The sequence below is a fragment of the Lithobates pipiens genome, unplaced genomic scaffold (genome assembly GCF_037356315.1).
Source record: "Lithobates pipiens isolate NorthernLeopardFrog02 unplaced genomic scaffold, aLitPip1_a1.2 Scaffold_22, whole genome shotgun sequence".
NCBI lineage: Eukaryota > Metazoa > Chordata > Amphibia > Anura > Ranidae > Lithobates > Lithobates pipiens.
The window spans coordinates 297,084,516-297,098,679 of NW_027507784.1; the positions used below are offsets into that span (position 1 = coordinate 297,084,516).

General features: G+C 44.3%; 1 protein-coding gene across 1 annotated transcript in view; it reads right to left on the minus strand.

The window, feature by feature from the left end:
* LOC143925732 (lysosomal dipeptide transporter MFSD1-like) overlaps window positions 1-14,164 on the minus strand; it is a 75,127-nt gene that overhangs the window by 13,222 nt on the left and 47,741 nt on the right. The window contains exons 7-9 of the mRNA XM_077450184.1: window positions 13,811-13,932; window positions 5,108-5,163; window positions 4,352-4,495 (exon numbers count right to left, since the gene is read on the minus strand). Coding sequence (XP_077306310.1) covers window positions 4,352-4,495; window positions 5,108-5,163; window positions 13,811-13,932 — 322 coding nt within the window. The remainder of the gene's footprint in view (window positions 1-4,351; window positions 4,496-5,107; window positions 5,164-13,810; window positions 13,933-14,164) is intronic.

Below are 14,164 nucleotides of genomic sequence, written 5' to 3' on the forward strand. Positions count from 1 at the left end.
CTGACACTCTCACGTATGAGACTACAAATATAGCTAAGGAGTTCCATGCATTCTACCAACGCTTATATCGTGTCCCTCACTCTGTGCCGGACTTGGAGACCAAGAGAGCTCTAATCCGAGATTATTTACAGCAGGCCAATTTACCCAAATTGGACTCAGAGGTCCTCGCTACGTTAGATGGGGAGTTCTCTGTCCAGGAGTTCAGCATGGCACTGAAGGCTATGGCGAGTGGCAAGGCCCCTGGACCAGATGGCTTTACGGCCTTATACTATAAGACCTTCGCGGGGACCTTGTTGCCGCATCTCGCCTCTTATGCTAACACGATCTCGCGGGGGGGGGGGCATTCTGTCCGGAAACCCTGCATGCACATATCTCAGTGGTTCCTAAACCGGAGAAGGACCCTAGTCTATGCGGGAGTTATCTTCCTATATCTCTCTTGAATTTAGACGCCAAACTGTACGCCAAGGTTATCGCAAACAGGTTGCTACCCCTCCTCCCAAGCTGGGTTTCCAGTGATCAGACTGGGTTCATTTCGGGTAGGGAAGCACGCGACAATGCCCTCCGCACCCTATCCCTGATGGCTTTCGTTAGAGAGACCTCCCAGCCCACCCTGTTACTCTCTACTGACGCGGAAAAAGCGTTTGACAGGGTGGACTGGGAGTACCTTATGGCTACCCTATCTCACTTGGGAATCAGCCAAACTTTTCTATCTCACTTCTCAGCACTATATCACTCCCCCACAGCTCAAATTCGTATTAATGTTTCCCTAAGTGAATCCTTTACACTCTATAATGGCACGCGTCAGGGCTGCCCCCTTTCTCCGATTCTCCTTGCTCTATCCCTGGAACCCTTCCTATCTACAATTAGACACAATCCAAACATCCATGGGGTCACGGTTGGTGACCGAGAACATAAATACGCTGCGTATGCAGATGATATTCTGTTTTACATACAACAGCCCCTGATCTCCCTCCCCAATTTGATGTCTGCCTTCTCACAATTCGGTATCATATCTAATTTTAAAATTAACATGTCCAAATCTGAGATTCTGAATGTCTCTATTCCCGTGGAAACTGTCAATCTCCTTAAAGCTTCCTTCCCGTTTAGCTGGCAAAAACACAAAATGAAATATTTAGGCATCTATCTCACATCCAAACCCCAGACTCTTTTTCGCGCTAATTATATACCCCTTCTTAATGCAATTAGATTGGATTTACAAAGATGGTCCCAAGTCGCACATTCGTGGTTAGGGAAGATTAGTGTGATTAAGATGAATATCCTACCCAGGATAATGTTCTTGCTCCAGATGATTCCAGCGGGTATTCCGGCTAGTTTTTTCACGCTCATAGATTCACTGATAGGCAAATACATATGGAACAGAAAACATCCGAGACTGTCCCGAGCCCTTCTATCCAGACCTAAACGGCTGGGGGGCTTGGCTTTACCGAACATTAAACTTTATTTTTTAGCCGCTGTTTTAAACAGGATATCGGACTGGAAATACCACAAACACTCAAAACTGTGGGTTGCCCTCGAACTGGCGCTCAGTGGCACAGATTTATACACCCAAATATGGATCCCTCGGAAATATAGGTCGCTTGCACCCACCACCTCCCCCCTCACCTATTCTACTCTACAGATCTGGGACTCGATTTGTAAAAAAACACAAGTGGTTATATCATTCTCCCATTATGCCTTTGACTGGACATAATTATTTCCCACCAGGAAACATTGATCCTAGAATTAATTCTTGGAATCTGGGCACTACACCCCTTTTACATCACGTAGCCAACCAAGCTGGCATTGTACCCCTATCTCAACTAATGCCCCCCTCTCAGGCAACATCCATGGATCACTGGACTTACCGTCAACTAGCGGACTTCGTACACTCCCTCCCGAAACCACTTCGCTCATCAGCTGACTTAACACCGATCGAATCGGCTTTCATGGAAGACCAACTGGTGGAGAGACCTTTGTCCTTTTTTTACCACACTCTACAGCTTTTGTTGATTAAGGGCTACCCCACCTTTTTGTCTAATTGGGAGAAAGACCTTCACAGTGAGATTTCGGAGGCACAAAAATCTACTATGTTATCTATGGCTCACTTATCATCTACGGCCTCTAAAACGGCAGAAGTGAACTATAAGTTGTTGACGAGATGGCACTATACCCCAGTTGCCCTAAATAAGTTGTTCCCACAAACATCACCTCTCTGTTGGAGAGGCTGTGGGGACTATGCCTCACACGCCCATATCTGGTGGTACTGCCCATTTATCCGGCCTTATTGGCTAACTATCCTACACTGGATGAAAATCATTCTGGGTTATGAGATACCAAATGATCCATGGGTCATATTGTTTCACTGTACAGACTCCCCAGCAGGATCCTATAAAAAATCTGTGACCCCACATTTGCTTAATGCTGCAAAAGCACTTATTCCACGTAGGTGGAAGCAACCCACGGTACCCTCTTTAGGGCAATGGTTTATGGAGGTAGATCGCACATATCATTTGGAGGATCTTACTTACCCCCTCCAGAATAAGTCGGATCTGGGGAAACGGATTTGGTCCTGCTGGGTAGCCTTCAAGTATACATCTGTATATGCGGATGTTATGGCACAAAATGGATAAGATATTGTGCTTCTATGTGTTTTATTTCTCAGGCGAGGATGGGACCGAGGCAGACCCCCTACTATCTCTTCCCCTTCCCCCTTCCTTTTTCTCTCTTTGACTTTCCTCTCTTTTTCTTCTTTTTCCATCGTCTTTCTTCTCCCTCTTCCTTTCTAGAGACTTGGTTCAATGCTATTGGATTGGTGCACCAAGATACTATGCGGTCATGCAGTTACAACCCCAATTTTTGGTTGGGGACTAATTCTTTCTGATAGACTGGGTGGGCTTAGACTATAAACAGAAGTTTACTGTCGTGTTGCTAGCGACTCAGTGTCCCATGCCTTGACCTATGTCATCTGCAACTCTGGTCTCACTTTGTATTGTATACTGTATGTGTCAAGCTTTCTGTTATTATTTCTTTGTTCTCTTCTTTTAAATAAACATAAATTAAACAAAAAAAAATCACCACTTAGATTTTCCCTATAGTGGAATGATCAGAATATTTGGCAATCTTTTAAAATACTTTGCCAGACTCACAGTCATCCATATTCTTTATGAAGGGTCTTAGAGAGCTATACTGATCTTGACATGATGACACCACACAGATGAATAGCAAAGAAAACAACAGACACTCTATTACAGGTACTTTTATAGCGCCATCAATTTATGTTGCGCTTTACATATATATTATAGATTCACATCAGTCCCTGCCCTAATGGAGCTTAAAAATCAAAAGGTCCCTCCAAGTCCACCACAGATAAAGGTTACTCTTACCAAACTGGAACAGGAGAGTTCTCACTGTACAGAATATTAGAGAGTCTTTTAAGATTGAGGACCCCAGGTGGGAAGGATATTATCAAAGGTATGATCCATGAAACATCAGACTTAACTTGGGGTCCCCTTTACAACAAAAGTGATAAAGGATAATCTGAACTTGGAAGCTACTCAAATATATATGTGTTTTGTTTATTATAGTTAATTTGTTTGTCCAGTTTAAAATAACTCTGTACCAGGTTCCAAGTTAACACTTTTGTACAAAGATGCATGTCAACTTGCCTGAACTTATCAATAAAAAGTTTTGAAACACAAAAAAATAAATAAATAAATAAAAGAAGTTCACAACTCACATTCATACATACAGATACTACGGCCAAGTTAGAATAGATAGGATCCAATTAACCTACCAGCATGTCTTTTGAGTGTGGGAGGAAACCTGAGTATCCGGAGGAAACCCATGCAGGCCCAAGGAGAACATGTAAACTCCAGGCAGGTAGTGCCGTGGTTGTGATTTGAACCCAAGTGGTCCAGGGGGAAGTGCTAACCACTTATCCATTGTGCTGCCTAGATATCTGAGGTTTAAATAAGACAGGTTCCACCTGCATACTCCCTAAAGAGGTACAAAGGATTGGCACCTATCAGATTCAAATTTTATGGATTTGAAGTGGTGCTAAATGTAGGGGTGTAATTGCATTTCCATATGACAAATCTACATTTTTGGTAATTTATATCATGGAAATGAATATAAAGCAATATTATGTGTCATTTGTTCAAGTATATCACATTTATCTGTAGGCACCATTTGAATGAAGGAGCCAACATTTTCTATGGGGTGTATTTAAATTTTCATGAGTGTAAATTACCCCAGGAAACAGGAAATGTCACCAAAGCATATTTTTAATTTTGCATTTAAAAAGGACAATACTAGATCTGTATGGCCTTGGGAGAGTTTTATAGAACCTTACTTATCAGTGATCCATTCCCGGCACCAAACAACAAGCGTCCAGTTAACATCAGAGGCAGCAAGTAGGGGGTTCCTTTAAAATGTGATCCCAGTGCAAAAATAGAGGAGCCCAGCACAGTCAGGAAGGAAAAGAGGAAAAGCCCAACTAGAAAAAAGTCAAAAGCACACATTTAAAAAATAAATAAAAAAATGTGTATGGTTAAGAAAGAAACAAAGCATTTACATTAAGCTATTGTTTCAGTTAGTAAATGTAGTAAGTAGAATATCTGATTGTTAAATTCTGTCTTTTTTTTCTTATGGCCTGCTGCATTTGAATAATTATTCAATTTGCATCCTGGAGCAGAATGAGAGCACACAAGATTTTAGGAATATCTACCAGGCATTTATTCTTGGTAGAATACAATTAAAGCCAAACTCCAGGCATACAGCTAAATACACTTGAATTACATATACAGAAGTTGATTTACTTGTAGAGGGTTTGTAATTCTGTCTATTCAGTTTGTAGATTTACAAAGATGTGCCACACAGCGCAACCAGGTTGCCCGGTGGGCTAACAACTAGGTCTGTGATTGGACAACTAAAATGCTGCAGCTGACTAATGAGCTCCTGGCATGTTGGCACATATGCATGCAGCACACCTGATTGGCTCTCAGTGCCTCCCTTAGCTGCACGTGTGTATGTATAATTATATTATCACCATAACTGATATTTAAATATAAAGAAGAATATAAACATAAATAAATACTTTAGAACTCACATCTGTTCCCTAGCTTGTCGATGAGAAACCCCGCCATGATCACAACCAACGCATTGCTGAGAAATAAAAAGGACAAAAAAAAAAAACAAACAGGAAAAAAGTTGAAATGTGGTACTTTTTTAGAACTGTGTTTGTTTCGAACAAGGTGTAGCTGGTTCAGAGTATAAATATAGGGTGATGTTTTCTAGATATTATGCGGTGTCCAGTGTGGTTCAGCCTTACCCTGTATAGCCTTTTATTGCCAATAACATGTATGCAAAGGACAACGTATTGTGCAAGAGTTGGCCTCAAGCTACTCCCAGTGCAGGTACATTACTGGCAATGGCCCCGAATGCGTCGAAGCACCTGAACCACTGTGAATCAACCTATTGGAGAAGCCTGCTTCATTGACACAGATGTTGTGGGGGGTACATTACAATCTGTCTCCTGGGCATAGGATGGTACCAAGCAAGACAGGACTGTATTGGATTATATTAACCAGTAGGCACTGTGCAGGTATGCAACATGATGAATAGTTCTCTTTAAACTGAGACACTGTATAATAACACGTCAGATTAAAAAAATAAATACGGTAAATGAAATACTTATTATGAACACACCAGGTCACCCTAGACTTTATGCATACAAGAAATGAATGAAAGATGCACTCTTGCACCAATCTGATTGCAGTTGCTAAAGCACAACTGAAGTCTTGTTTTTTTTACAGATAGGCTGCATAACAAGTAAAGAATATGACATCTTTAAAAAATTATGTGTCTGCCCTAAACTGGAAAAAGCTGCCCTACAGTAGCACACTAGAGATCACCACTGCTCCTACACAGCCCACTGTGTAATAAAGGCTCCAATCCAACAAACAGATCTCCACATTATATGCCTTTGAAGCTGCAGCGGCTATCTTGAACCTTCACTTAATGCCCAAAATGACATCTATAATAATCCCAGGCTGGTCCTGATCTATTCTGACTTTGCCCACTTCTATTAGCTATTGGCGTTCTCTGCCTTAATATTGTTCCTGAGCATTATATGAAGGAAAGCATCCCCAGCATACTTTGATGCCTTCTCAAGCAACTGAACATCAGATTACACAGTCTTCAACACTGAGCGGCCAGCAGAAAGGAGCATGCACATCTAAAGGGATACTAGAGAGGTGTTCTTTCATATAACACTCTTGAAAGAAGATCCGAGGCAGCATGCTGTGGCATTTACAGGAGCCGGTCAGCCCCTTCCATCAAACTCTGAACATTAACCAGCAAACAGACCCAGTGATGGCATCACGGGGGTTCTCAAAAGAGATATAATATTTTTATTTTATTTTTTATATCTATATTTTGAGTAATTGCACATTTCATTGGAAAGGGGGCTTGTGGGAAGATATTAAATGCGTACATTACAGGTTTAAGCACTTGCCGATGATTAGAAAAAAAATTCAAGTTAGACTTACCGGTAACTTGTTTTCCAAAAGTCTTTCAGGATAGCATCTGAGAGAGTGGCTCCTCCCCTTGCCAACAGGAAATACCTCTTCCACCAAACTTTAACCACTTGCCGCCTGCCCTATAGGGAATTGACGGCGGCAAAGTGGTTTCATAATCCTAACCGGACGTCATATGACGTGATTAGGATTATGAGCCGCTGCGCGCCCCCGGGGGCGCGCAACGCGGCGATCATTGTTGCAGGGTGTCAGTCTGACACCCGGCAACTACGATCTCGGTAAAGAGTCTCCGACGGAGACTCTTTACCATGTGATCAGCCGTGTCCAATCACGGCTGATCACAGTGTAAATGGGAAGAGCCGGTGATCGGCTTTCCCTCACTCGCGTCTGTCAGACGCGAGTAGAGGAGAGCCGATCGGCTGATCCTCTGACAGGGGGGGTCTGTGCTGATCGATTATCAGCACAGCCCCCCGAGGATGCCCACACTGGACCACCAGGGACACCACTAGACCACCAGGGAAAAGGTAATAAAATCCATAATCCTCCCTAGACCACCAGGGATGCCAGTCAGCACAATGGGTGCCATTCAGTGCCCATAATGGATGCCAATCAGTGCCCACAATGGGCATCACTGATTGGCATGCATTATTGTTTGGCACTGATTGGCATCCATTACTATAACACCGATGCCGCCTATGAGTGCCCACCTGTGCCGCCTATGAGTGCCCACCTGTGCCGCCTGAGTGCCCACCTGTGCCGCCTATGAGTGCCCACCTGTGCCGCCTATGAGTGCCCACCTGTGCCGCCTATCCATGCCCATCCGTGCCGCCCATCCGTGCTGCCCATCCGTGCCAGCTATCAGTGCCAATTTGTGCCACCTATCAGTGTCTGTCCGTGTTGCCCATCCGTGTCGCCCATCCGTGTCGCCCATCAGTGCCGCCTATCAGTGCCACTTCATTGGTGCCACATTGGTGCCCATCAGTGCCACCTTATCAGTGCCCATCAGTGTAGCCCCATCAGTGCCCATCAGTGAAGGAGAAAACGTACTTATTTACAAAGTTTTGAAACTGAAACAAAAAAAAACTTTTTTTTTCAAAATTTTCGGTATTTTTTTATTTGTAGCGCAAAAAATAAAAACCGTAGAGGTGATCAAATACCACTACGCTGAAAGCTCAAAATTGTTCTGGGCAGGAAGGTGTTTAAGTGCCCTGTATTGAAGTGGTTAAAAACGAGGCTACTTTCCACATGTTAGTGGTAGTAGAGAGCCTCAGGCCCCAAGCTGGAACACATAAGCAAGATATGGTTAGTCACAGCATACAAAAAAAAACAATAAGGATGGTTGCTGCTGTCCCGCAAGACTCCTGGAAAACAAGTTACCGGTAAGTCAAACTTGAATTTTCCCTTAACGTCTTTCAGGACAGCACCTGAGAGGATAAAAGAGAGTTACCCCCTAGGGAGGGTCTACAGCCTGCAAAACTTTTCTGCCATAAGCCTGATCCCCTGCTGACAGAAGATCCAGCCTGTAATGACGGACATACGTTAATTAAATTCACCATGTATCCGCCTTACAAATTTGATCTGGGGTAGCACCAGCTTTTTCTGCCCATGTAGCGGCTTGAGCTCTTTTTGAGTGTGCTCTAATTCCCAGCAGGGGAGATAGACCCATCTCAGAATAGACTACAGACATAGCTGATTTAAGCCATCTAGCAATTGAATTTTTCGATGCTTGGTGGCCTTTTAAAAAAAATAAAAAATAAAGAGTTGAGGATCTGAAATCTTTCGTTACTTCCAAGTAATGCAATAGGGTACGTCTCACATCTAGGTTGTGAAACTCCTCCTCCTTTCCTCCTGAAGGATTTGAGCAAAAGGTTGGCATGATGGTCTCCTGTGACCTGTTCTGAAATGTTGCCACTTTTGGAAAAAAAACCTGGATCTACCTTAAGTACAATCCTATCTGGATAAATATGCTTCTTTAACCGATAGCGCGTGCAGTTCACTAATTCTTCTTGCAGATGTAATTGTAATTTAGAAATAGTGTTTTGAAAGTCAAATTCTTTAGAGAGACTGTCTGTAGTGGTTCAAAAGGTTCCTTTGCGAGGGCTTGCAGAACCACTGAGAGATCCCATTTGGGAAAATGCTTAGCCAGAGATGGTCTGGCTCTGGTAATTGCCCTGAAAAATCTTATGACCAAAGTTTCTGAAGAAATTGCTCTCTCCAGATAAACCCCTAATGCGGCTACTTGTACTTTGAAAGTGCTGACTGCAAGACCCTTGTCTGCACCCTTTTGTAAAAATTCTAATATATCTACATCTCTATTTTCTGAATGACCACAAGAAACGTAGACCTTCCACACTTTGGCATAAATAGCTCTAGTTACCTTTTTCCTACTATAAAGTAATGTTGTTATTAAAGGCTCTGAAAAACCCTAATTTCTTAACATTTTCTGTTCAGATACCAGGCAGCGAGACTTAACCTGGCTACATACAGGTGATGTACCCTGTGGAAGTAAATCCTATCTGAGAGGAAGCTGACAAAATGGTTTGATTGCCATTCACAGAACCGTGGAAAACCAAGCTCTTTGGCCAGAGTGGAGTAATCATAATTATCAACACTCTCTGTATTTTCCACAATACCAGTGGAATCAACTGGAATGGGGGAAAGGCATATCCCAGGTGAAAATTCCAAGGTTGTGCCAAGGCATCTATTTCCTGAGAACCAGCATCTCAGTGAAGGGAAAAAAAATTGCGGGAGTTGTGTGTTTAGCCTTGATGCAAACAGGTCCACTTGTGGATGGCCCCAGGTCCTGGTGATCAATGCAAACACTTCTGAATTCAGGCTCCACTCCGCTTCCTGAACCCATAAAACCTGCCACTTTGTTTAGTGTACCTTTGAAATGGACTGCGGATAAGGACAGTAAATGGTTTTCTCTGAAAGTAACTGAAGAGTTTTGCTTCTTGTGCCTCCATGTTTGTTCAGAAAGGCTATGGTAATGGCATTGTCCGATAGAATCTGGACATGGAAGCCTAGGAGGTTTGGAGAGAAGGCAGCCAATGCTAAGGCAACTGTCTTAAACTCTCTCCAATTTGAGGATTCTTTTGCTTCGGTCTGTGACCAAGTTCCCTGTGACCTCTTGACCTTAGTGGGCCCCCCATCCCCACATACTGGCGTCTGTTGTTACCACCTTTTCGGTCGGGAAAGACTAAAGTAGACCTTTTTGTAACACTGACTGATTTTCCCACCAAAATGTTTGACTCTGGTGGGGATTTTTACCCTTGTATCTAGGGTATCTGTCCTGTGGATCTATACTTTTAGAAGGAACCTCTGGAGTGGCCTGAAATGCAGCCTTGCCCATTGGATGGCTGGCATAGTCGATGTTAAAGTTTCCAAGGCTGACGTAACCTTTCTGACCAACATCTGCTTTGTAGCATAGTTACTACCTTCTGGACCTTGATTATTTTCTCTTCTGGGAAAAAAATTTTGTTCCACTGAATTTATTTGGTACCCCAGAAATTGCACTTGCTGAGCTGGATTAAAGTCCAATTTCTGAATGTTCACTATCCAACCCAGGGACTCCAAATGACTGTGGGTCTTGCCCAGATCTTCTTGCAATTTTTCCCTGGACAGGGTAAAGAAGGGGAGGTCATTGAGATATGGGATTACCGCAATCCCCAGAAGGCGAAGAGGGGCGAGGGCTTCTGCCATCATTTTTGTAAAGACTCACGGAGCCGATGAAAGGCCGAAGGGAAGGGCCCTGAATTGTAGATGTAGCACCTCCCTCCTCATATTGACTGCCAACCTCATGAATTTCTGGGACTGAGGTGAATATGTAGATAAGCATCTCAGGTCAATTGATGTCCATACAAAACTTCTTGTATAGGACTGACTTGTTCAACAGTTTCAAACTGAGAATCAAACGGAAGTTTCCGGATTTTTTATTTTTTTTTATCAGGAAAATGTGAGAATAAAACCCGATAATAATATTCCTCTGAGGATACGGGTGTCCCAACCCTTTGGTGCATCAGAGCCTTTAACAGGTTCCTCATAGCCAGGGCTGGGTCCCTTGGTAGGTGATACAAAGTATCTTTCTGGAGGAAGATCCAAAAACTATTCTGTAACCGTGGGACAGCATGCTCAAAATATATTGATTTTTTCTTATTCTGGCCCAAAGGGGGAGGAAATTCTGCAGCCTTCGTCCCACTGGCAGTGACAAGTTAGTGACAAGTCATTGTTTTATTGGTTTACGCAGGAGGATGGAAAAGGGCATTTCCTTTGCCTTTTGCCTTCTGCAACGGCCAATTTCTTCTCTTCTCTTGGGTTTTGGTATTTTGTTCTTGAGCCCTTTGAGATCAAAGAAAAAAAATTGCTTAACTGGCTGTTCTTTTTAGCAGGAAATTACTTTTTATGTGCTGTCCTATCTAGGACTGAATCCAAGTCAGGTCCAAATAGTAAATACCCAAGAACAGTATCCCACAAAGCTTATTTTTGGATGCCGCATCTCCTGGCCAGGTCTTTTGCCACAGAGCGCTCCTGGCCGAGTTAGTTAGGGTTGCAGATCTTGCTGACATTTTAATTGATTCTGCTGAAGCATCTGAGATAAAAGCTACAGCAGCTGACAAGGTCAAGAAAGAATCCAGAATTTCTTGCTTTGGTGAGTCTGCCATAATATGGGCCTTGAGTTGACTGGAGACAACAGTAGTCGCCATAGCTGGTTTGAGATTGCCCTTGATGGATTGCCTAGCCCTCTTAAGCTGTTGATCCATCCAAATGCTAAATCAGTTGATCTCAAGACTTGGGAAAAAGCTGCATCTAGTTTGGGTTTTTTATTCCAAAGTGCCACTGAGTCTTCATCAAAAGCAAAGTGCCTTTTAAGGGCTTTAGGAAAGAAAGGCTTGCTTTCTGGTTCTGCCCATTCCTTCCTAATAGCCTCAGAAATGATTGAGTATACAGGAAAAAATACGATTTTTAGGCTCAGAGATCTGCGTACATACTGTCATGCAAAGATAATTATTTTCTTTTCTTTCCTCCTCCAGACCCACTGTAGTATAAATTGATTTTAACAGGCCATCTACCTGTTCTAAAGACAATTTGTATTTAGAAGGTGCATTCTCCCCTTCTTCCTCACCTGATTCTTCCTTATGCCCCGTACACACGAGAGGGATTAAGTCTGACAGACCTCCAAAGGAGTTCCGCCGGAGTTCCGCCGGAGTTCCGACGGAGTTCTGGCGGACTTTTCGACCGAACGGACTTGACCACACACCATCACACCAAACTCCGACGGAGTCGAACGTGATGACGTACGACTGGATTCGACGTAGGAAGTTCCTAGACAGTAGCCAATAGCTGCCCTAGCGTCGGTTTTAGTCCGTCGGAGTAGCACACACACGAGCGGATTTTTCAAAGGGGACCGGGTCCGGCGGAGTTCCGTCGGGAAAATTTAAAGCATGCTTCATTTCTAAAGTCCGTCAGACTTTAGCTTCGCTAAAGTCCGTTGCAGCCCACACACGATCGGATAGTCCGCCGGACTCAGTCCGTCGGAGTTTGGATGTCGAAAAGTCCGCTCGTGTGTACGGGGCATTATGCCCCGTACACACGAGAGGGATTAAGTCTGACAGACCTCCAAAGGAGTTCCGCCGGAGTTCCGCCGGAGTTCCGACGGAGTTCTGGCGGACTTTTCGACCGAACGGACTTGACCACACACCATCACACCAAACTCCGACGGAGTCGAACGTGATGACGTACGACTGGATTCGACGTAGGAAGTTCCTAGACAGTAGCCAATAGCTGCCCTAGCATCGGTTTTAGTCCGTCGGAGTAGCACACACACGAGCGGATTTTTCAAAGGGGACCGGGTCCGGCGGAGTTCCGTCGGGAAAATTTAAAGCATGCTTCATTTCTAAAGTCCGTCAGACTTTAGCTTCGCTAAAGTCCGTTGCAGCCCACACACGATCGGATAGTCCGCCGGACTCAGTCCGTCGGAGTTTGGATGTCGAAAAGTCCGCTCGTGTGTACGGGGCATAAGAATGGGAGGGGGAATGTCCCTCTTGGATAAGAGAACCCGTCTCAGTCTCTACCACCAGGACCAATAGTGAGCCCGAGAGGACTGTGAGGTAGTTGGCTGGTAGTTGGCTCACTCAGGGATCAATTTTTTAGTGAAGAGCGAAACGATTGAATGGTGACATCCAGCTTCTTTTTTAACTGATGCAATCAAATCACTGCAAGTGGAAGAAGCTTCTCTTTAATTAGCGAATCAATACAAATTTCACACAAGGTCGTCTTCCAGCCTTCATGAAGTTTTGCTTTACATGAAGGACATTTCCTTTTTGCCACTGAATCAGAGCTCTTGGCCTGCCATGAAAAAAAAACATCCCAGTGAGACAACCTGCCCTTTTAAAAAAGGCTCACCACAGGTGCACGGTGAGAAACCACAGCTGCCTCATGTGCAAACACAGGCCCCTGCCACCAGGGGGGCGAGAGAGACACAGAGTGAGAGAGAGACCCCATAGTCAAGGAGGGCAGTATCACATCTGCCCCTTACCTGGGCCTTGCCGGTGCCCGCGCCTGTCCCACTTGCTGCTGCCATTGATTCCATCGAAGAGCGCTGTGTGGCTGGATGCTGGTTCCGGACTCCAATAGTGCCACTGCGCCAGACTGCAACCGGCAAATAAGTACCAGCCCTGTTCCTCCCTTCTCCCCCTGCGACTTCCGGCGGAAATGATGCCGTTTGCCTGCTCAGTGAGCGCAACCCCCTCCAGATAACTCACTTCTGGCAGGTGGAGTCACTGCATGCCATCCCCAAGATGGCAGCGGCATTAGTGGAGACAGACAAAGTAAAAAGAAAAAAATGATGTCTGCCTGCACCTGCTGCCACCCAGAAGTGATGCCCGCAGCAGTCTCAACTCTCCCTGGGTACTTTGGAGAGGGAGAAGGAGCCCATCATGCAGCACCCTGTGGAATGGGAGGAACAGCTCTGAGATAAAGAAAAAAAACATTGGTGGAGCAGGAAGCCTGGTCTCTCAGGACAGCACCTAAGAGCTCCCAACTCCCCACTGAGTGTTCCCTCCAGAGGAAACACAAAAACTGGCATGTGGGAAGGAGCCTCCTTTTAAAGTTTGGTGGAAGAGGTGTTTCCTGTTGGCAATGGGAGGAGGCACTCTCTCAGGTGCTGTCCTGAAAGACATTAACTGTATAACAATAATGAAAGACAAGACTTCAATAAGGCTTTAAGGCAAATTGATTGCCAAGTGAACCAAACTATTTGCTTTCCGTATACTCACGTCCAGGCGTATATAGCGTACAGCAGATTATACTGCTCTGGAGTCATGCCCAGCCCCTCCACACAGCCAGTGCTGCCATTATGGTGCATCCCCTTTGTCTGACCACCATTACATGTCAGTTTCTGGAAACAATGCAGATATGTGAGACAACAAAGTTACTGAGAGTTACAGGAACGGCAATGTATACAAAAACATCCATCCAATATGTCATCTAATCTGCAATGGTAACATTCAAAGTGCAACGAAACTCTGGCTGTATGCACATGCGTTCTTTCAGTAATGTCAAAATGTAAAGTTGTATTTTCTGTATGCAGCTTACTGCAGTTGCCTTTTAAAAAAAAATTCTACTTTTTG